This window comes from Oncorhynchus gorbuscha, linkage group LG16 (assembly GCF_021184085.1).
Source record: "Oncorhynchus gorbuscha isolate QuinsamMale2020 ecotype Even-year linkage group LG16, OgorEven_v1.0, whole genome shotgun sequence".
NCBI lineage: Eukaryota > Metazoa > Chordata > Actinopteri > Salmoniformes > Salmonidae > Oncorhynchus > Oncorhynchus gorbuscha.
In genome coordinates, this window is record NC_060188.1 from 100,057,970 (window position 1) to 100,081,085 (window position 23,116).

At 47.2% G+C, this 23,116-nt stretch overlaps 1 protein-coding gene across 1 annotated transcript; it reads right to left on the bottom strand.

The window, feature by feature from the left end:
• Positions 1–710: 710 nt before the first annotated feature.
• Positions 711–21,427, bottom strand: katnal2 (katanin p60 subunit A-like 2). The gene is made up of 16 exons (XM_046306421.1): positions 21,310–21,427; positions 20,968–21,038; positions 20,704–20,870; positions 20,407–20,443; positions 20,145–20,268; positions 15,554–15,652; positions 10,193–10,255; positions 8,978–9,055; positions 7,969–8,067; positions 6,941–7,004; positions 6,673–6,791; positions 6,502–6,593; positions 4,466–4,576; positions 2,034–2,196; positions 1,620–1,722; positions 711–989 (listed from the first exon to the last, which is right to left on the bottom strand). Exons 1-16 carry the CDS (start codon positions 21,358–21,360, stop codon positions 850–852), a joined length of 1,581 nt encoding a protein of 526 aa, XP_046162377.1. The 5' UTR covers positions 21,361–21,427; the 3' UTR covers positions 711–849.
• Positions 21,428–23,116: the final 1,689 nt, after the last annotated feature.

Below are 23,116 nucleotides of genomic sequence, written 5' to 3' on the forward strand. Positions count from 1 at the left end.
CTCTGACATGCACTGTCAACTGTGGGACCTCATATAGACAGGTGTGTGTCTTTCCAAATCATGTCCAATCAATTGAATTTATCACAGATGGACTCTAATCAAGTTGTAGAAACATCTCAAGGATGATCAACGAAAACAGGATGTCCCTGAGCACAATTTCGAGCCTCATAGCAAAGGGTCGGAATACTTACGTAATTAAGATATTTCTGTTTATTTATTTTTTTAACTGTTTTCGCTTTGTCATTAAGGGTTATTGTGTGTAGATTAGATTTGCAGCGCCAGCTGTGCCACCAGAGACTCTGGGTTCGTGTCCAGGCTCTGTCGCAACCGGCCGCACCCGGTAGGTCCATGGGGTCGACGCACAATTGGCCCAGCATCGTCCGGGTTAGGGAGTGCTTAGCCGGTAGGGATATCCTTGTCTCATCGCGCACCAGCGATTCCTGTAGCGGGCCGGGCGCAGTGCACGCTAACCAAGGTTACCAGGTGCATGAAGTTTCCTCCGACACATTGGTGCGGCTGGCTTCTGGGTTGGATGCGCCCGCTGTGTTAAGAAGGGTTAGTGCGGCTTGGTTGGGTTGTGTATCGGAGGACACATGACTTTCAACCGTCGTCTCTCCGAGCCCGTATGGGAGTTGTACCAGAGAAAAGATAGTAGCTACTAAACAATTGGATACCACGAAATTGGGGAGAAAAAGGGGTAAAATTTTAAAAATAAAAAGTAAAAAAATAAATATTTTTAATACATTTTAAATTAAGGTTGTAAAATAACAAAATGTGGAAAAAGTCAAGGGGTCTGAATACTTTCTGAAGGCACTGTATATACATGTGTATATTGCTATGTTGAGTGTGTCACACAGACTCGTACTCAGTCTCCCAGGCAGTGTATTTGTCTATAAGGTTCCTGGCCGAGGGTTTGGTGTGAGCGATCACCTCCAGGAAGTCGTCTGTTGTCACAGTTTCCAGGTGAATGACAGGCATGTTGCAGCTCCCTGTAAGGGGAGGAGTGGTATTATTAATAACGGATAGCCGTCCTATCACCACCGCCGTCATTTTCTACTAATTTCCAGATGATTCTACATGCTAAATCTACTGCACACAGCCAAGTGCTACTGAAAAACGAGATCCTCCATTTTTTGTCAATACCGGAGTTTTCAGCTGAGTAAATATTACAATGTAACCCTGCTGGTGGCTCTCTAGAGCATCAAATATCTTCCTGACTGGTCTCACGGCTGTTTCCTTACCCTGCTGTTGGCTCTCTAGAGCATCAAATATCTTCCTGACTGGTCTCACGGCTGTTTCCTTACCCTGCTGTTGGCTCTCTAGAGCATCAAATATCTTCCTGACTGGTCTCACGGCTGTTTCCTTACCCTGCTGTTGGCTCTCTAGAGCATTAAATATCTTCCTGACTGGTCTCATGGCTGTTTCCTTACCCTGCTGGTGGCTCTCTAGAGCATTAAATATCTTCCTGACTGGTCTCATGGCTGTTTCCTTACCCTGCTGTTGGCTCTCTAGAGCATCAAATATCTTCCTGACTGGTCTCACGGCTGTTTCCTTACCCTGCTGGTGGCTCTCTAGAGCATTAAATATCTTCCTGACTGGTCTCATGGCTGTTTCCTTACCCTGCTGGTGGCTCTCTAGAGCATCAAATATCTTCCTGACTGGTCTCATGGCTGCTTCTTTACACACCAGCCTGATATCAGACCCAGAGTAGCCTTCCGTCGCCTAGAATATATAGATATTAGTATTAATATATCAAAACAACACCATCTATTACTACTACAACTAGCTAACTTACTATGATACAAGAAAACATCTATTACTAAACTACTATAACATTTCAATTAACAGGTGTGCCTTGTTAGAAGTTCTTAATGCGTTTGAGCCAATCAGTTGTGTTGTGACAAGGTAGGGGTGGTGTACAGAAGATGGTCTTTTACCAAACAAGCTAAGTCCATATTATGGCAAGAACAGCTTTTTAGTAGTCAATCTTTTGTTCAACAGAGATGTGCGATCCCACTGTTCCTCCCCCCTACCTGTGCAATCATCTCATAGGCCAGCTCGGTGCGTAGCTCCACCCCTCCAGTGCAGCTGAGTGGAGGCAGCCAATGAGCGACCATGGCCTGTCGGGCATTGCCAGAGGGAAGGCCAACCAGAATCCTTTTCTCCAGACGTCTCAGCATGGCATGATCCAGCTCCCTGAGAAGACGAAGAGGGAGAAACCCCTTCTGTTACCGAGACCACCGGTCATACCTGTAACCCTCCTGCCCCTGTAGGTGTTGAACCCTGACTATATCTCTACCTGCTCCTAGATCAACACCCTGAGCAGCTTGATGAATACGATTCCAGTTCTTCTGAGCTTACCAGGGCAGGTTAGAGGCTGCCAGGACATACGCCACGTCTTACCAGGGTAGGTTAGAGGCTGCCAGGACATACGCCAGGACTTACCAGGGCAGGTTAGAGGCTGCCAGGACATACGCCAGGACTTACCAGGGCAGGTTAGGGTTAGACCTACCAGGGAAGGTTATGGTTAGACCAGGGAAGGTTATGGTTAGACCTACCAGGGAAGGTTATGGTTAGACCTACCAGGGAAGGTTAGGGCTGGACCTACCAGGGAAGGTTATGGTTAGACCTACCAGGGAAGGTTATGGTTAGACCTACCAGGGAAGGTTATGGTTAGACCTACCAGGGAAGGTTAGGGTTGGACCTACCAGGGAAGGTTAGGGTTGGACCTACCAGGGAAGGTTAGGGTTGGACCTACCAGGGAAGGTTAGGGTTGGACCTACCAGGGAAGGTTAGGGTTGGACCTACCAGGGAAGGTTAGGGTTGGACCTACCAGGGAAGGTTAGGGTTGGACCTACCAGGGAAGGTTAGGGTTGGACCTACCAGGGAAGGTTAGGGTTAGACCTACCAGGTAAGGTTAGGGTTAGACCTACCAGGGAAGGTTATGGTTAGACCTACCAGGGAAGGTTAGAGGCTGCCAGGACATACGCCAGGACTTACCAGGGCAGGTTAGAGGCTACCAGGACATACGCCAGGTCTTACCAGGGCAGGTTAGAGGCTACCAGGACATACGCCAGGTCTAACCAGGGCAGGTTAGAGGCTGCCAGGACTTACCAGGGCAGGTTAGAGGATGCCAGGACTTACCAGGGCAGGTTAGAGGCTGCCAGGACATACGCCAGGTCTTACCAGGACAGGTTAGAGGCTGCCAGGACATACGCCAGGTCTAACCAGGGCAGGTTAGAGGCTGCCAGGACTTACCAGGGCAGGTTAGAGGCTGCCAGGACTTACCAGGGCAGGTTAGAGGATGCCAGGACTTACCAGGGCAGGTTAGAGGCTGCCAGGACTTACCAGGGCAGGTTAGAGGATGCCAGGACTTACCAGGGCAGGTTAGAGGATGCCAGGACTTACCAGGGCAGGTTAGAGGCTGCCAGGACTTACCAGGGCAGGTTAGAGGATGCCAGGACTTACCAGGGCAGGTTAGAGGCTGCCAGGTCTCACCAGGGTAGGTTAGAGGCTGCCAGGACAAACGCCAGGTCTCATCAGGGTAGGTTAGGGTCTGCCAGGTCTCACCAGGGTAGAGTAGAGGCTGCCAGGACTTACCATGGTAGGTTAGACTGCCAGGACATACCATGGTAGGTTAGAGACTGCCAGGACTTACCATGGTAGGTTAGAGACTGCCAGGACAAACGGCAGGTCTTACCAGGTTAGGTTAGTGTTAGAGAGGTTAGGGTTAGTCCTACCAGGGAAGGTTATGGTTAGACCTACCAGGGAATGTTAGGGTTAGACCTACAAGGGAAGGTTAGGGTTAGACCTACCAGGGAAGGTTAGCGTTAGACCTACCAGGGAAGGTTATGGTTAGACCTACCAGGGAAGGTTATGGTTAGACCTACCAGGGAAGGTTAGGGTTAGACCTACCAGGGAAGGTTATGGTTAGACCAACCAGGGAAGGTTATGGTTAGACCAACCAGGGAAGGTTATGGTTAGACCTACCAGGGAAGGTTATGGTTAGACCTACCAGGGAAGGTTATGGTTAGACCTACCAGGGAAGGTTAGGGTTAGACCTACCAGGGAAGGTTAGGGTTAGACCTACCAGGGAAGGTTGTGGTTAGACCTACCAGGGAAGGTAGTGGTTAGACCTACCAGGGAAGGTAGTGGTTAGACCTACCAGGGAAGGTTATGGTTAGACCTACCAGGGAAGGTTAGGGTTAGACCTACCAGGGAAGGTTAGGGTTAGACCTACCAGGGAAGGTTAGGGTTAGACCTACCAGGGAAGGTTAGGGTTAGACCTACCAGGGAAGGTTAGGGTTAGACCTACCAGGGAAGGTTAGGGTTAGACCTACCAGGGAAGGTTAGGGTTAGACCTACCAGGGAAGGTTAGGGTTAGACCTACCAGGGAAGGTTATGGTTAGACCTACCAGGGAAGGTAGTGGTTAGACCTACCAGGGAAGGTTAGGGTTAGACCTACCAGGGAAGGTTAGATGCTGCCAGGACAAAAACCAGATCATCAGATCGGGCCAGTCCATCCATCTGGACCAAAAGCTCTGTCTTCATCCTTCTGCTGCCCTCGTGCTCTCCTCTGGACCAGGACAGCAACACAGAGGACAAAGAGCAGCATTAATAACACATAAATGCATTAGTAAACACAGAGAGCAGCATTAAAAAGACAAAGAGCCGCATTAAAAACACAGAGAGCAGCATTAATAACACATAAATGCATTAGTAAACACAGAGAGCAGCATTAAAAACACAGAGAGCAGCATTAATAACACATAAATGCATTAGTAAACACAGAGAGCAGCATTAATAACACATAAATGCATTAAAAACACAGAGAGCAGCATTAAAAACACAGAGAGCAGCATTAAAAACACAGAGAGCAGCATTTACTGCCCCATTATAACTCCCATTTACATTTACGTCATTTAGCAGACGCTCTTATCCAGAGCGACTTACACTCCCCACCTCTTCTATAACTCCCCCTCCCCCACTATAACACCCCCAGTATAACTCACCCCCACTATAACTCCCCCTCCCCCACTCCTTCTCCAACTCCCCCTCCCCCACTCCTTCTCCAACTCCCCCTCCCCCACTCCTTCTCTATAACTCCCCTCCCCTTCTCCAACTCCCCTCCCCCACTCCTTTTCTAACTCCCCTCCCCCACTCCTTCTATAACTCACCCTCCCCTCCCTCTATAACTCCCCTCCCCTTCTCCAACTCCCCCTCCCCCACTCCTTTTCTAACTCCCCTCCCCCACTCCTTCTATAACTCACCCTCCCCTCCCTCTGTAACTCCCCCTCCCCTCTCTACGTAACTCACCCTCCCCTCTCTACGTAACTCACCCTCCCCTCTCTACGTAACTCACCCTCCCCTCTCTACGTAACTCACCCTCCCCTCTCTACGTAACTCACCCTCCCCTCTCTACGTAACTCACCCTCCCTCTCTACGTAACTCACCCTCCGTAACTCACCCTCCCCTCTCTCTGTAACTCACCCTCCCCTCTCTCTGTAACTCACCCTCCCCTCTCTCTGTAACTCACCCTCCCCTCTCTCTGTAACTCACCCTCCCCTCTCTCCGTAACTCACCCTCCCTCTCTCTCCCCTCTCTCTGTAACTCACCCTCCCCTCTCTCCGTAACTCACCCTCCCTCTCTCCGTAACTCACCCTCCCTCTCTCCGTAACTCACCTTCCCCTCTCTCCGTAACTCCCCTCACCTTCCCCTCTCTCCGTAACTCACCTTCCCCTCTCTCCGTAACTCACCTTCCCCTCTCTCCGTAACTCACCCTCACCTCTCTCCGTAACTCCCCCTCCCCTCTCTCCGTAACTCACTCTACGTAACTCACCCTCCCCTCTCCCCGTAACTCACCCTCCCCTCTCTCCGTAACTCACCCTCCGTAACTCACCCTCGCCTCTCTCCGTAACTCACCCTCCCCTCTCTCCGTAACTCACCCTCCCCTCTCTCCGTAACTCACCCTCCCCTCTCTCCGTAACTCACCCTCCCCTCTCTCCGTAACTCACCCTCCCCTCTCTCCGTAACTCACCCTCCCCTCTCTCCGTAACTCACCCTCCCTCTCTCCGTAACTCACCCTCCCCTCTCTCCGTAACTCACCCTCCCCTCTCTCCGTAACTCACCCTCCCCTCTCTCCGTAACTCACCCCTCCCCTCTCTCCGTAACTCACCCTCCCCTCTCTCCGTAACTCACCCTCCCCTCTCTCCGTAACTCACCCTCCCCTCTCTCCGTAACTCACCCTCCCCTCTCTCCGTAACTCACCCTCCCCTCTCTCCGTAACTCACCCTCCCCTCTCTCCGTAACTCACCCTCCCCTCTCTCCGTAACTCACCCTCCCCTCTCTCCGTAACTCCCCTCCCCTCTCTCTGTAACTGCCCCTCCCCTCTCTCTGTAACTGCCCCTCCCCTCCGTAACTGCCCCTCCCCTCTCTCCGTAACTGCCCCTCCCCTTTCTCCGTAACTCCTTCTCTCCGTAACTCCTTCTCTCCGTAACTCACCCTCCTCCAGTCCCTCTCTGGCTCATAACTGACTCCAGTTCATCCAGGAAAATGGTGGAAGGGGCGTGGTAGCGAGCCAGCTCAAACAACACCTGGAGAGAGGAGTGCATTATGTCAACTAATAAACATCAGTCTTTAACATTCATACAGGGACATCAGACAGCCACGTACCCTGACCAGCTTCTCAGAGTCTCCTCTCCACTTGCTGACGATGCTGGAGGCTGAGATGTTGAAGAAGGTGGTGTTACACTCTGTGGCTACAGCCTTGGCCAGCAGTGTCTTACCTGTACCTGAGAGGAGAGGTCAGGAGTGTGTGTGGATGTGTCTGTAGGTGTGTGCGTGTGTAGGTGAGTAGGTGTGTGTGTGTGTGTGTGTAGGTGAGCGTGCGTGTGGAGGTGTGTGTGAAGGTGTTACCTGAAGGTGTGTGTGAAGGTGTTACCTGGAGGTCCGTATAACAGCAGACCTTTCCATGGAGACAGGATGCCAGTGAATAGCTGTGGATACTAAGGACAGAATGAAGGAATGTTAGTTCTATAGAGTCAGATCAAATTACAATTTCGAGCAGCAACCCTACTGTAAGATGGACCCTACTGTAAGATGGGCCATACTGTAAGATGGACCCTACTGTAAGATGGACCCTACTGTAAGATGGACCCTACTGTACGATGGACCCTACTGTAAGATGGACCGTACTGTAAGATGGACCCTACTGTAAGATGGACCCTACTGTAAGATGGACCCTACTGTAAGATGGGCCGTACTGTAAGATGGACCCTACTGTAAGATGGGCCATACTGTAAGATGGGCCATACTGTAAGATGGACCCTACTGTAAGATGGACCCTACTGTAAGATGGACCCTACTGTACGATGGACCCTACTGTACGATGGACCCTACTGTAAGATGGACCCTACTGTAAGATGGGCCATACTGTAAGATGGACCCTACTGTAAGATGGACCCTACTGTAAGATGGGCCGTACTGTAAGATGGGCCGTACTGTAAGATGGACCCTACTGTAAGATGGGCCGTACTGTAAGATGGGCCGTACTGTAAGATGGACCCTACTGTAAGATGGGCCGTACTGTAAGATGGGCCGTACTGTAAGATGGGCCGTACTGTAAGATGGGCCGTACTGTAAGATGGGCCGTACTGTAAGATGGGCCGTACTGTAAGATGGACCGTACTGTAAGATGGGCCGTACTGTAAGATGGACCATACTGTAAGATGGGCCATACTCTAAGATGGGCCGTACTCTAAGATGGGCCGTACTCTAAGATGGGCCATACTGTAAGATGGCCTGTACTCTAAGATGGGCCGTACTCTAAGATGGGCCGTACTCTAAGATGGACCGTACCTTCACGAATAACAGCACCTTGTTTCCTACTGCTTTTAGTGTAGACATATTCAGAAGTAGAATGGAAGTGGTACTGCAGCAGAGAAGGAGCATGGTGCTTACGGCCTGTACCTTAATAGGGTAGACGACAGCCTCTTTGACTAATCGCTTGGCAGCCTGCAGGCCTATAATGTCATCCCAGCGCACAGCGGGGTTCTGTAAATAGATGTCCTTTAGAGAGAGGAGAGGGGTGGAGCTCAGACCTTCATTAATAAACACACACATTCCATACAATGGTAGCACTTCAGTCCTCTAGTGTTTCACCTGAGTATTACAGATGAAAAGAACGTCTTCAACGACTTCCCAAAATAACTAAAAAGGATCCTGCTCATAACAGCTCTTACCCTGCTCATAACAGCTCTTACCCTGCTCATAACAGCTCTTACCCTGCTCATAACAGCTCTTACCCTGCTCATAACAGCTCTTACCCTGCTCATAACAGCTCTTACCCTGCTAACAACAGCTCTTACCCTGCTAACAACAGCTCTTACCCTGCTAACAACAGCTCTTATCCTGCTAACAACAGCTCTTACCCTGCTCATAACAGCTCTTACCCTGCTCATAACAGCTCTTACCCTGCTCATAACAGCTCTTACCCTGCTCATAACAGCTCTTACCCTGCTCATAACAGCTCAGCTCTTACCCTGCTCATAACAGCTCTTACCCTGCTCATAACAGCTCTTACCCTGCTCATAACAGCTCTTACCCTGCTCATAACAGCTCTTACCCTGCTCATAACAGCTCTTACCCTGCTCATAACAGCTCTTACCCTGCTCATAACAGCTCTTACCCTGCTCATAACAGCTCTTACCCTGCTCATAACAGCTCTTACCCTGCTCATAACAGCTCTTACCCTGCTCATAACAGCTCTTACCCTGCTCATAACAGCTCTTACCCTGCTCATAACAGCTCTTACCCTGCTCATAACAGCTCTTACCCTGCTCATAACAGCTCTTACCCTGCTCATAACAGCTCTTACCCTGCTCATAACAGCTCTTACCCTGCTAACAACAGCTCTTACCCTGCTAACAACAGCTCTTACCCTGCTCATTACAGCTCTTACCCTGCTAACAGCTCTTACCCTGCTAATAACAGCAGCCAGATCTCTCATCTCACTGTTCATCCCAATGAAGGCGCTGAGGGGTTTCAGAAGAGGCTCCTGGAGAGAAGAGAACACCATTTTGTGGTTTGAGGTTTGAAATGAGCTCTACACACACAGACCATAGCTCTTCCATGGTCTGTGTGCATATGTTCAGACTGTATACGTTACCATGGGTTAACTGGGGTACCGTGCCATGGGGTCTGGACGTTAGGGGTCAGAGTACAGTACCATGGGGTCTGGACGGTAGGGTTATGGGTCAGAGTACAGTATCATGGGGTCTGGACATTAGGGTTAGGGGTCAGAGTACAGTACCATAGGGTCTGGACGGTAGGGTTAGAGGTCAGAGTACAGTACTATGGGATCTGGACATTAGGGTTAGGGGTTAGAGTACAGTATCATGGGGTCTGGACGGTAGGGTTAGGGGTCAGAGTACAGTATCATGGGGTCTGGATGGTGGGGTTAGGGGTCAGAGTACAGTACTATGGGGTCTGGACGGTAGGATTAGAGGTCAGAGTACAGTATCATGGGGTCTGGACGGTAGGGTTAGGGGTCAGAGTACAGTATCATGGGGTCTGGAAATTAAGGTTAGGGGTCAGAGTACAGTACCATATGGTCTGGACGGTAGGGTTAGAGGTCAGAGTACAGTACTATGGGATCTGGACATTAGGGTTAGGGGTCAGAGTACAGTATCATGGGGTCTGTACGGTAGGGTTATTGGTCAGAGTACAGTACCATGGGGTCTGGACGGTAGGGTTAGGGGTCAGAGTACAGTATCATGGGGTCTGTACGGTAGGGTTATTGGTCAGAGTACAGTACCATGGGGTCTGTATGGTAGGGTTATGGGTCAGAGTACAGTATCATGGGGTCTGGACATTAGGGTTAGGGGTCAGAGTACAGTACCATAGGGTCTGGACGGTAGGGTTAGGGGTCAGAGTACAGTACTATGGGATCTGGACATTAGGGTTAGGGGTCAGAGTACAGTATCATGGGGTCTGGAGGGTAGGGTTAGGGGTCAGAGTACAGTATCATGGGGTCTGGATGGTAGGGTTAGGGGTCAGAGTACAGTATCATGGGGTCTGGATGGTAGGGTTAGAGGTCAGAGTACAGTACCATGGGGTCTGGACATTAGGGTTAGGGGTCAGAGTACAGTACCATGGGGTCTGTACGGTAGGGTTAGGGGTCAGAGTACAATACCATGGGTTCTGACAGACTGTTGGATGCATCCTGGATAAGGCCTCTGCAGTCAATCAGCTGACCCTAATAGAGAAAAGCAACACAACCACAGTGTGTTAACCCTAACCCAACCACAGTGTGTTAACCCTAACCCAACCACAGGACTATCAACATAGAAAAATACCAGGAGCTAAAATGAAACACTTTGACACTGTGTGTCTGTGGACGTGTTTAACTATACCTGTGAGGACCAGAAGTTCCCACTAGAATAGTGAACAAACAAAAAGTGGACCAACTGGGGACATTTGGTTTGTCCCCACAAGATGAAATGTTATTTCTAGGGGGGTTAGGATTAGGTTTAGGAGCTAGGGTTACGGTTAGGATTAGGCGTTAGGATTAGGAGCTAGGGTTAAGGTTAGGATTAGGTTTAGGTTTAGGAGCTAGGGTTAGGGTTATGATTAGGTTTAGGAGCTAGGGTTACGGTTAGGATCTAGGGTTACGGTTAGGATTAGTTTTAGGGGTTAGGGTTACGGTTAGGATTATGGTTAGGTTTAGGAGCTAGGGTTACGGTTAGGATTATGATTAGGTTTAGGAGCTAGGGTTACGGTTAGGATCTAGGGTTACGGTTAGGATTAGTTTTAGGAGCTAGGGTTACGGTTAGGTTTAGGGGTTAGGGTTAGGATTAGGAACTAGGGTTAGGATTAGGAGCTAGGGTTACGGTTAGGATTAGGAGCTAGGGTTACGGTTAGGATTAGGTTTAGGAGCTAGGGTTACGGTTAGGGTTAGGATTAGGAGCTAGGGTTACGGTTAGGGTTAGGATTAGGAGCTAGGGTTACGGTTAGGATTAGGAGCTAGGGTTACGGTTAGGGTTAGGATTAGGAGCTAGGGTTACGGTTAGGATTATGATTAGGTTTAGGAGCTAGGGTTACGGTTAGGATCTAGGGTTACGGTTAGGATTAGTTTTAGGAGCTAGGGTTACGGTTAGGATTAGGTTTAGGGGTTAGGGTTAGGATTAGGTTTAGGAGCTAGGGTTAGGATTAGGAGCTAGGGTTACGGTTAGGATTAGGTTTAGGAGCTAGGGTTACGGTTAGGATCTAGGGTTACGGTTAGGATTAGTTTTAGGAGCTAGGGTTAGGATTAGGTTTAGGGGTTAGGGTTAGGATTAGGTTTAGGAGCTAGGGTTAGGATTAGGAGCTAGGGTTACGGTTAGGATTAGGTTTAGGAGCTAGGGTTACGGTTAGGAGCTAGGGTTAGGATTAGGTTTAGGAGCTAGGGTTAGGATTAGGTTTAGGAGCTAGGTTAGAATTAGGTTTAGAATTAGGTTAGAATTAGGAGCTAGGGTTACGGTTAGGATTAGGAAAAATAGGATTTAGAATGGGACTGAATTGTGTGTCCCCTCTCGAGGTTAGTTGTAGGGTTAGGGTTAGGATTAGGAGCTAGGGTTACGGTTAGGATTAGGAGCTAGGGTTAGGATTAGGAGCTAGGGTTACGGTTAGGATTAGTTTTAGGAGCTAGGGTTGCGGTTAGGTTTAGGGGTTAGGATTAGGTTTAGGAGCTAGGGTTAGGATTAGGAGCTAGGGTTACGGTTAGGATTAGGTTTAGGAGCTAGGGTTACGGTTAGGATCTAGGGTTACGGTTAGGATTAGTTTTAGGAGCTAGGGTTAGGATTAGGTTTAGGGGTTAGGGTTAGGATTAGGTTTAGGAGCTAGGGTTAGGATTAGGAGCTAGGGTTACGGTTAGGATTAGGTTTAGGAGCTAGGGTTACGGTTAGGAGCTAGGGTTAGGATTAGGTTTAGGAGCTAGGGTTAGGATTAGGTTTAGGAGCTAGGGTTAGAATTAGGTTTAGGAGCTAGGGTTACGGTTAGGATTAGGAAAAATAGGATTTAGAATGGGACTGAATTGTGTGTCCCCTCTCGAGGTTAGTTGTAGGGTTAGGGTTAGGATTAGGAGCTAGGGTTACGGTTAGGATTAGGAGCTAGGGTTAGGATTAGGAGCTAGGGTTACGGTTAGGATTAGTTTTAGGAGCTAGGGTTACGGTTAGGTTTAGGGGTTAGGATTAGGTTTAGGAGCTAGGGTTAGGATTAGGAGCTAGGGTTACGGTTAGGATTAGGTTTAGGAGCTAGGGTTACGGTTAGGATCTAGGGTTACGGTTAGGATTAGTTTTAGGAGCTAGGGTTAGGATTAGGTTTAGGGGTTAGGGTTAGGATTAGGTTTAGGAGCTAGGGTTAGGATTAGGAGCTAGGGTTACGGTTAGGATTAGGTTTAGGAGCTAGGGTTACGGTTAGGAGCTAAGGTTAGGATTAGGTTTAGGAGCTAGGGTTAGGATTAGGTTTAGGAGCTAGGGTTAGAATTAGGTTTAGGAGCTAGGGTTACGGTTAGGATTAGGAAAAATAGGATTTAGAATGGGACTGAATTGTGTGTCCCCTCTCGAGGTTAGTTGTAGGGTTAGGGTTAGGATTAGGAGCTAGGGTTACGGTTAGGATTAGGAAAAATAGGATTTAGAATGGGACTGAATTGTGTGTCCCCTCTCGAGGTTAGTTGTAGGGTTAGGGTTAGGATTAGGAGCTAGGGTTACGGTTAGGATTAGGAAAAATAGGATTTAGAATGGGACTGAATTGTGTCCCCTCTCGAGGTTAGTTGGGTTAGGGTTAGGACTGAATGGGACTGAATTGTGTGTCCCCTCTCGAGGTTAGTTGGGTTAGGGTTAGGACTGAATTGTGTGTCCCCTCTCGAGGTTAGTTGGGTTAGGGTTAGGACTGAATGGGACTGAATTGTGTGTCCCCTCTCGAGGTTAGTTGGGTTAGGGTTAGGACTGAATGGGACTGAATTGTGTGTCCCCTCTCGAGGTTAGTTGGGTTAGGGTTAGGGTTAGGACTGAATGGGACTGAATTGTGTGTCCCCTCTCGAGGTTAGTTGGGTTAGGGTTACGACTGAATGGGACTGAATTGTGTGTCCCCTCTCGAGGTTTAGTTAGGGTTAGGGTTAGGGTTAGGGGTTAGGGTTAGGGGGTTAGGGTTAGGGGTTAGGGTTAGGGTTAGGGGTTAGGGTTAGGGGTTAGGGTTAGGGGGTTAGGGTTAGGGGTTAGGGTTAGGGTTAGGGGGTTAGGGTTAGGGTTAGGGGGTTAGGGTTAGGGTTAGGATTAGGAGCTAGGGTTACGGTTAGGATTAGGAGCTAGGGTTACGGTTAGGGTTAGGATTAGGAGCTAGGGTTACGGTTAGGATTATGATTAGGTTTAGGAGCTAGGGTTACGGTTAGGATCTAGGGTTACGGTTAGGATTAGTTTTAGGAGCTAGGGTTACGGTTAGGATTAGGTTTAGGGGTTAGGGTTAGGATTAGGTTTAGGAGCTAGGGTTAGGATTAGGAGCTAGGGTTACGGTTAGGATTAGGTTTAGGAGCTAGGGTTACGGTTAGGATCTAGGGTTACGGTTAGGATTAGTTTTAGGAGCTAGGGTTAGGATTAGGTTTAGGGGTTAGGGTTAGGATTAGGTTTAGGAGCTAGGGTTAGGATTAGGAGCTAGGGTTACGGTTAGGATTAGGTTTAGGAGCTAGGGTTACGGTTAGGAGCTAGGGTTAGGATTAGGTTTAGGAGCTAGGGTTAGGATTAGGTTTAGGAGCTAGGGTTAGAATTAGGAGCTAGGGTTACGGTTAGGATTAGTTTTAGGAGCTAGGGTTACGGTTAGGTTTAGGGGTTAGGATTAGGTTTAGGAGCTAGGGTTAGGATTAGGAGCTAGGGTTACGGTTAGGATTAGGTTTAGGAGCTAGGGTTACGGTTAGGATCTAGGGTTACGGTTAGGATTAGTTTTAGGAGCTAGGGTTAGGATTAGGTTTAGGGGTTAGGGTTAGGATTAGGTTTAGGAGCTAGGGTTAGGATTAGGAGCTAGGGTTACGGTTAGGATTAGGTTTAGGAGCTAGGGTTACGGTTAGGAGCTAGGGTTAGGATTAGGTTTAGGAGCTAGGGTTAGGATTAGGTTTAGGAGCTAGGGTTAGAATTAGGTTTAGGAGCTAGGGTTACGGTTAGGATTAGGAAAAATAGGATTTAGAATGGGACTGAATTGTGTGTCCCCTCTCGAGGTTAGTTGTAGGGTTAGGGTTAGGATTAGGAGCTAGGGTTACGGTTAGGATTAGGAGCTAGGGTTAGGATTAGGAGCTAGGGTTACGGTTAGGATTAGTTTTAGGAGCTAGGGTTACGGTTAGGTTTAGGGGTTAGGATTAGGTTTAGGAGCTAGGGTTAGGATTAGGAGCTAGGGTTACGGTTAGGATTAGGTTTAGGAGCTAGGGTTACGGTTAGGATCTAGGGTTACGGTTAGGATTAGTTTTAGGAGCTAGGGTTAGGATTAGGTTTAGGGGTTAGGGTTAGGATTAGGATTAGGTTTAGGAGCTAGGGTTAGGATTAGGAGCTAGGGTTACGGTTAGGATTAGGTTTAGGAGCTAGGGTTACGGTTAGGAGCTAGGGTTAGGATTAGGTTTAGGAGCTAGGGTTAGGATTAGGTTTAGGAGCTAGGGTTAGAATTAGGTTTAGGAGCTAGGGTTACGGTTAGGATTAGGAAAAATAGGATTTAGAATGGGACTGAATTGTGTGTCCCCTCTCGAGGTTAGTTGTAGGGTTAGGGTTAGGATTAGGAGCTAGGGTTACGGTTAGGATTAGGAAAAATAGGATTTAGAATGGGACTGAATTGTGTGTCCCCTCTCGAGGTTAGTTGTAGGGTTAGGGTTAGGATTAGGAGCTAGGGTTACGGTTAGGATTAGGAAAAATAGGATTTAGAATGGGACTGAATTGTGTGTCCCCTCTCGAGGTTAGTTGGGTTAGGGTTAGGACTGAATGGGACTGAATTGTGTGTCCCCTCTCGAGGTTAGTTGGGTTAGGGTTAGGACTGAATTGTGTGTCCCCTCTCGAGGTTAGTTGGGTTAGGGTTAGGACTGAATGGGACTGAATTGTGTGTCCCCTCTCGAGGTTAGTTGGGTTAGGGTTAGGACTGAATGGGACTGAATTGTGTGTCCCCTCTCGAGGTTAGTTGGGTTAGGGTTAGGGTTAGGACTGAATGGGACTGAATTGTGTGTCCCCTCTCGAGGTTAGTTGGGTTAGGGTTAGGGTTAGGACTGAATGGGACTGAATTGTGTGTCCCCTCTCGAGGTTTAGTTAGGGTTAGGGTTAGGGGGGTTAGGGGGTTAGGGTTAGGGGTTAGGGTTAGGGGTTAGGGTTAGGGGTTAGGGTTAGGGGGGTTAGGGGGTTAGGGGTTAGGGTTAGGGGTTAGGGTTAGGGTTAGGGTGTTAGGGTTAGGGGGGGGTTAGGGTTAGGGGGTTAGGGTTAGGGTTAGGGGGTTAGGGTTAGGGTTAGGGGGTTAGGGTTAGTGTGTGTTTCCTGTGTGTGTTTCCGTTCCCTACCTTCTTCATCTGTCCTTCTCCTGCTCCGTTCCTGATGATGGGGGAAACATTCAGGCCGAACTCTGTCGGCTCTGGAGGAGAGGAGCGCCCACCGTTCTCCTGCAACCATCAACAATATCTGCCAATCATAGTGATCAGCAGGAACAAATGGCATCCTATTCCCCGTATTAGAGGTCGAGGTTTCATTGCCAATACCGATACCGATTATTGGAGGACCAAAAAAAGCCGATACTCAAATCAAATAAAATTTTATTTGTCACATACACATGGTTAGCAGATGTTAATGCGAGTGTAGCGAAATGCTTGTGCTTCTAGTTCCGACAATGCAGTAATAACCAACAAGTAATCTAACTAACAATTCCAAAACTACTGTCTAATACACAGTGTAAGGGGATAAAGAATATATACATAAGGATATATGAATGAGTGATGGTACAGAGCAGCATAGGCAAGTTACAGTAGATGGTATCGAGTACAGTATATACATATGAGATGAGTATGTAAACAAAGTGGCATAGTTAAAGTGGCTAGTGATAATTGTATTACATAAGGATGCAGTCGATGATATAGAGTACAATATATACGTATGCATATGAGATGAATAATGTAGGGTAAGTAACATTATATAAGGTAGCATTGTTTAAAGTGGCTAGTGATATATTTACATCATTTCCCATCAATTCCCATTATTAAAGTGGCTGGAGTTGAGTCAGTGTCAGTGTGTTGGCAGCAGCCACTCAATGTTAGTGGTGGCTGTTTAACAGCCTGATGGCCTTGAGATAGAAGTTGTTTTTCAGTCTCTTGGTCCCAGCTTTGATGCACCTGTACTGTGTTTCCTGAAGTCCACAATCATCTCCTTAGTTTTGTTGACGTTGAGTGTGAGGTTATTTTCCTGACACCACACTCCGAGGGCCCTCACCTCCTCCCTGTAGGCCGTCTCGTCGTTGTTGGTAATCAAGCCTACCACTGTTGTGTCGTCCGCAAACTTGATGATTGAGTTGGAGGCGTGCGTGGCCACACAGTCGTGGGTGAACAGGGAGTACAGGAGAGGGCTCAGAACGCACCCTTGTGGGGCCCCCGTGTTGAGGATCAGCGGGGAGGAGATGTTGCCTACCCTCACCACCTGGGGGCGGCCCGTCAGGAAGTCCAGTACCCAGTTGCACAGGGCGGGGTCGAGACCCAGGGTCTCGAGCTTGATGACGAGCTTGGAGGGTACTATGGTGTTGAATGCCGAGCTGTAGTCGATGACCAGCATTCTCACATAGTTATTTATCTTGTCCAGATGGGTTAGGGCAGTGTGCAGTGTGGTTGAGATTGCATCGTCTGTGGACCTATTTGGGCGGTAAGCAAATTGGAGTGGGTCTAGGGTGTCAGGTAGGGTGGAGGTGATATGGTCCTTGTCTAGTCTCTCAAAGCACTTCATGATGACGGAAGTGAGTGCTACGGGGCGGTAGTCGTTTAGCTCAGTTACCTTAGCTTTCTTGGGAACAGGAACAATGGTGGCCCTCTTGAAGCATGTGGGAACAGCAGACTGGTATAGGGATTGATTGAATATGTCCGTAAACACACCGGCCAGCTGGTCTGCGCATGCTCTGAGGGCGCGGCTGGGGATGCTGTCGAGGCCTGCAGCCTTGTGAGGGTTAACACGTTTAAATGTCTTACTCACCTCGGCTGCAGTGAAGGAGAGTCCGCACGTTTCCATTGCAGGCCGTGTCAGTGGCACTGTATTGTCCTCAAAGCGGGCAAAAAAGTTATTTAGTCTGCCTGGGAGCAAGACATCCTGGTCCGTGACTGGGCTGGATTTCTTCTTGTAGTCCATCATTGACTGTAGACCCTGCCACATGCCTCTTGTGTCTGAGCCGTTGAATTGAGATTCTACTTTGTCTCTGTACTGACGCTTAGCTTGTTTGATAGCCTTGCGGAGGGAATAGCTGCACTGTTTGTATTCGGTCATGTTACCAGACACCTTGCCCTGATTAAAAGCAGTGGTTCGCGCTTTCAGTTTCACGCGAATGCTGCCATCAATCCACGGTTTCTGTTTTTATCGTTGCTATGGGAACGACATCTTCGACGCACGTTCTAATGAACTCGCACACCGAATCAGCGTATTCGTCAATATTTCCATCTGACGCAATTCGAAACATGTCCCAGTCCACGTGATGGAAGCGGTCTTGGAGTGTAGAGTCAGCTTGGTCTGACCAGCGTTGGACAGACCTCAGCGTGGGAGCATCTTGTTTTAGTTTCTGTCTGTAGGCAGGGATCAACAAAATGGAGTCGTGGTCAGCTTTTCCGAAAGGGGGGCGGGGCAGGGCCTTATATGCGTTGCGGAAGTTAGAGTAACAATGATCCAAGGTTTTTCCACCCCTGGTTGCGCAATCGATATGCTGATAAAATTTAGGGAGTCTTGTTTTCAGATTAGCCTTGTTAAAATCCCCAGCTACAATGAATGCAGCCTCAGGATAAATGGATTCCAGTTTGCAAAGAGTTAAATAAAGTTAGTTCAGAGCCATCGATGTGTCTGCTTGGGGGGGGGGGATATATACGGCTGTGATTATAATCAAAGAGAATTCTCTTGGTAGATAATGCGGTCTACATTTGATTGTGAGGAATTCTAAATCAGGTGAACAGAAGGATTTGAGTTCCTGTATGTTAATACTGATTAATCTGACAATTTGTTGTTGTTGTTGTTATATTAATGACAATTACAACAATACTGAATGGCTACTTTTCTTTTCCCTTAATATAATACATCAATAAAATCAATTTAGCCTCAAATAAATAATTAAACATGTTCAATTTGGTTTAAATAATGCAAAAACAAAGTGTTGGAGAAGAAAGTGAAAGTGCAATATGTGCAATTTCAGTCCCTTGCTCAGAACATGAGAACATATGAAAGCTGGTGGTTCCTTTTAACATGAGTCTTCAATATTCCCAGTTAAGTTTTAGGTTGTAATTATTATAGGAATTATAGGACTATTTCTCTTTATACCATTTGTATTTCATATACCTTTGACTATTGGATGTTCTTATAGGCACTTTAGTATTGCCAGTGTAACAGTATAGCTTCCGTCCCCCTCCTCGCCCCTACCTGGGCTCGAACCAGCAACACATCGACAACAGTCACCCTCGAAGCATCGTTACCCATCGCTCCACAAAAGCCGCGGCCCTTGCAGAGCCAAGTCTCAGAGCGAGTGACCGATTGAAAAGCTATTAGCGCGCACCACACTAACTAGCTAGCCATTTCACATCGGTTTTACCAGCATAAACTCTGGAGTTGATAGGCTTGAAATCATAAACAGCTCAATGCTTGAAGCACAGCGAAGAGCTGCTGTCAAACGTACGGAAGTGCTGTTTGAATGAATGCTTACGAGTCTGCTGCCTACCAGTCAGACTGCTCTATCAAATATCAAATCATAGACTTAATTATAACATAATAACACACAGAAATACGAGCCTTTGGTCATTAATATAGTCAAATCCGGAAACTAATTTAGAAAACAAAAGGTTTATTCTTTCAGTGAAATACGAAACCGTTCCGTATTTTATCTAACGGGTGGCATCCCGAAGTCTAAATATTTCTGTTACATTGCACAACCTTCAATGTTATGTCATAATTATGTGCAATTCTGGCAAATGAATTAAGGTCTTTGTTAGGAATAAATGGACTTCACACAGTTCACAACGAGCCAGGCGGCCCAAACGGCTGCATATACCCTGACTGCTTGCACGGAACGCAAGAGACGTGACACAATTTCCCATGTTATAAGAAATTCATGTTAGCAGGCAATATTAACTAAATATGCAGGTTTAAAAATATATACTTGTGTATTGATTTTAAAGAAAGGCATTGATGTTTATGGTTAGGTTTGGGGCAACGACAGTGTAAATCATCACCCGTTTGGCGAAGTAGGCTGTGATTCGATAAGAAATTAACGGGCACCGCATCGATTATATGCAATGCAGGACACTAGATAAACTAGTATTATCATCAACCATGTGTAGTTAACTAGTGATTATGTTAAGATTGATTGTTTTTTATAAGATAAGTTTAATGCTAGCTAGTAACATACCTTGGCTTCTTGCTTCCCTCACGTAACAGGTTAGGGTTAGCTTGCCATGCAGGCTCCTCGTGGAGTGCAGTGTAAGGCAGGTGGTTAGAGCGTTGGACTAGTAACCGGAAGGTTGCAAAAACGAATCCCTGAGCTGACAAGGTAAACATCTGTCGTTCTGCCCCTGAACAGGCAGATAACCCACCGTTCCCAGGCCGTCATTGAAAATAAGAATGTGTTCTTAACTGACTTGCCTTGATAAATAAAGGTGTAATAGTGTCCAAAAATACCGATTTCCAATTGTTATGAAAACTTGAAATCGGCCCTAATTAACCAGCCATTCCGATTAATCGGTCGACCTCTACCCCATATAGTGCACTATATTTGACCAGGTCCCATAGGGTTCTAACTAGGGAATAGAGTGCCATTTGGGATGTCACATGGTACAAACAGCCTGTTCCATCTGGTGTGTCTATAGTGAAATGTAAGCACATTCAGTAAACTCATTTGATTGTTTGAAACAGAGTGGTGTGAAAACGTACACCAACAGCTTTACTGGCGTCCTTGACCACCATCTTGGGTTCTGTCTTCTTGACTCCACCCCTGGAGGGGGGTCTGTGGGAGGAGTTTATTCTGGGCAGGGGCTGACCTCCAGTGCAGGGGATCCTGAAGGACACAGACAGGTAGACGGACAGACAGACAGACAGAACACAGCTAAGAGCTACACAGAACACTGATATTGAGCCATTCCAGAAATCCAACACCATACTCTGAAGCTTGTTTTAACAGAGAAAAAAGGCTCACCTCTTTTTTCCACAACTTCTTGCATGTCGACTTTCAACTAGATTGAAAAGAGATGAACAGGAGAAAACACATAGCAATTAATTATATGATATATTACCACAACATAACCTATATCTCTGAAACGGCAGGTTCTTTTTCAATAGGTTGTCATTGAAATTGTGTATTTGTGTACATTATTATTTTGTGAAAATGCAGTGTGTTATGAGCCCACGTGGGCTGGGCATCTTTGAAGATGCATGGCACTATAATAATACAAACATCTAAATGATTCAAGTGAGATTCTGTCGCCACGCCAACCTGGTTCTGGCAGTTTCTTGGTTAGTTTGGGATATCTCTGGAACTTGATGAAGTAGTAACTCTCATACTCCATCAACACAGTGTCCAGGTCTATATTGTCACACACTTCAAACCGCCGGAAGCAGACATTGGTATCCTGTTCCAGAGCACTGGCAGCATCCATGTACCTGTCAACAACATAGTCATGTTCAAGTCGAGCCCTCTGTAGACCTAGGCTACTTTACAGGAATCAGACTAGATATGCAGTATATCACACGGACTTACCCTGCCTCCATTAAATGATGAAAGATTAATATGAGTAGATTTCTTCTTCTGGACTCTGTTCTCATTTCATCCTAATGTAAGAAACGAGTTAATCCGTGTAATATAATGACAAGCCAGGTAACAACCAGACATCTGCAACATGATCAGCTTTCTGTTCCAGCACCATATTCACGACACAGCACCAAGACAGACTGCCTAGGCAACAGTGGACGCTGAATGACTCATGCACCTAGCTAACTAACTGGTAAGCTTGTGAAAGTTAACTTACTTAATACAAACACGATGCGAAAAATATAGTGATTCCTTTGTATATTAAGCCATATTGATCTAAACAATACTCACCGCCTCTCTTGCTTGATTCGCGGTTCTGATAGATTGATAAGAAAGTTCCATTGTGGATGTTGCGATCTGTCGGCGTGACACTTTGTGGTTTCTGGTTTGGGCAAAATGCCGTGTTCAAGACAACTGGGAACTCGGAACATACGAAACCAAATCATGACGTCAGTGATCTTCAGGTCGGCATGTCGGAGCTCTAGAAAGACATCCGGGTTGAAATTCCGTTAAAATGGATTTTTCCCCGTCGGAGCTCGTTTTTTCCCCGAGTGCCCATTTGTTTTGAACGCACTGAAGTCTGAGATTTCCGAGTTCCCAGGTGTTGTGAACGCGGCATTACTGACCATAGCGACGAACAAACAAAACGTTTTGGAAGCTGATTCGGGTCTCTCCCATAACTCCGCCCCATAGGTACTGTTGCTACTTGCTGCCACCTAACCGAACCAGACGACCAAGTCTCATATCAACTATGGGTGCGTTCGTAAATTCACTCCGGGGTGCCGGAGTGTGCTCTGGGCCTTCGTAAATTCACGCTGGAGTGTGCTCTGGGCGTTCGTAAATATACGCCGGAGTGTGCTCTGGGCTTTTGTAAATTCACGCCGGAGTGTGCTCTGGGCGTTCGTAAATTCACACCGGAGTGTACTCTGGGCGTTTGTAAATTTACGCCGGAGTGTGCTCTGGGCGTTCGTAAATTCACGCCGGAGTGTGCTCTGGGCGTTCGTAAATTCACGCCGGAGTGTGCTCTGGGCGTTCGTAAATTCACGCCGGAGTGTGCTCTGGGCGTTTGTAAATTTACGCCGGAGTGTGCTCTGGGCGTTTGTAAATTTACGCCGGAGTGTGCTCTGGGCGTTCGTCTGGGCGTTCGTAAATTCGTAAAGTGTGCTCTGTCAGATTGTCAGCTGCTAAATCCCGAGCGTTTCGGCTGTTGGAGCGTCCAGATCGCACACTGCTAGCTACTTCCAGACACAAATGAGAGAACGTAAACTTTTATTTTGATCAAAATGTGTTTTTAGGCAGAAATGCCTTCTGGAACATGTGAACTTTCATGTGCCTTAATAACAAACGTGCATGCCATCTGTAAATACGAATACAATTCTTAAATTACAAGCCTAGTTGTTTTAGCCACAGAAAAAGATGATTGGCTGAGATAATGAGTGGGCTGGACATGCCGAGAGACATCGGTTCAAATCGGTCTGCCATGTAGCACGCTTCTGTCTATTTGAACTGGTCAGTATGTATAGGTAATCCTGTCTAACACGGATTAAAAAAATATATAAAAATATATATATATATATATATATATATATCACGTAATAGAACTGCATAAGTGTTGCTCTCCACTTTCTGGAGGACTGAGTTTTGAAATCAGTGGAATTGGTGTATGATAGCTAAGGAGTTTGAGAAAACACCTGTCTCCGGATCACATCTTCAAACTAAGGGCAACCATGGCATCTTCAGGGAGACGCATCCATTCCATGTATACGGGTAAGATAGTGTGGCTAGCTACATTTTCAGATATTACTCGATTCTAATTTTGACAGAAAGTATTTTCATTTCAAGATAAACTCTACTGTTAGCTTGCCAGCTAACGTTAGCTGGCTGGCTCGCTAGCTAACAGTACGTGTATGATCTTTGTAGTAATATCATTCATATCTCAGAGCCGTTGTATTGATCAGATGGAGGACGTGTTGCACTATCAACTCTGTAGGAGTTGTATATAGGAAGTCGATTACCCTCACTTTCAGTGCGATAATTGCCTGCTTGCGAAGGGCTACAGAGAAGAAGTGGCTACGCTGGGCATACAAATAGCTCATTT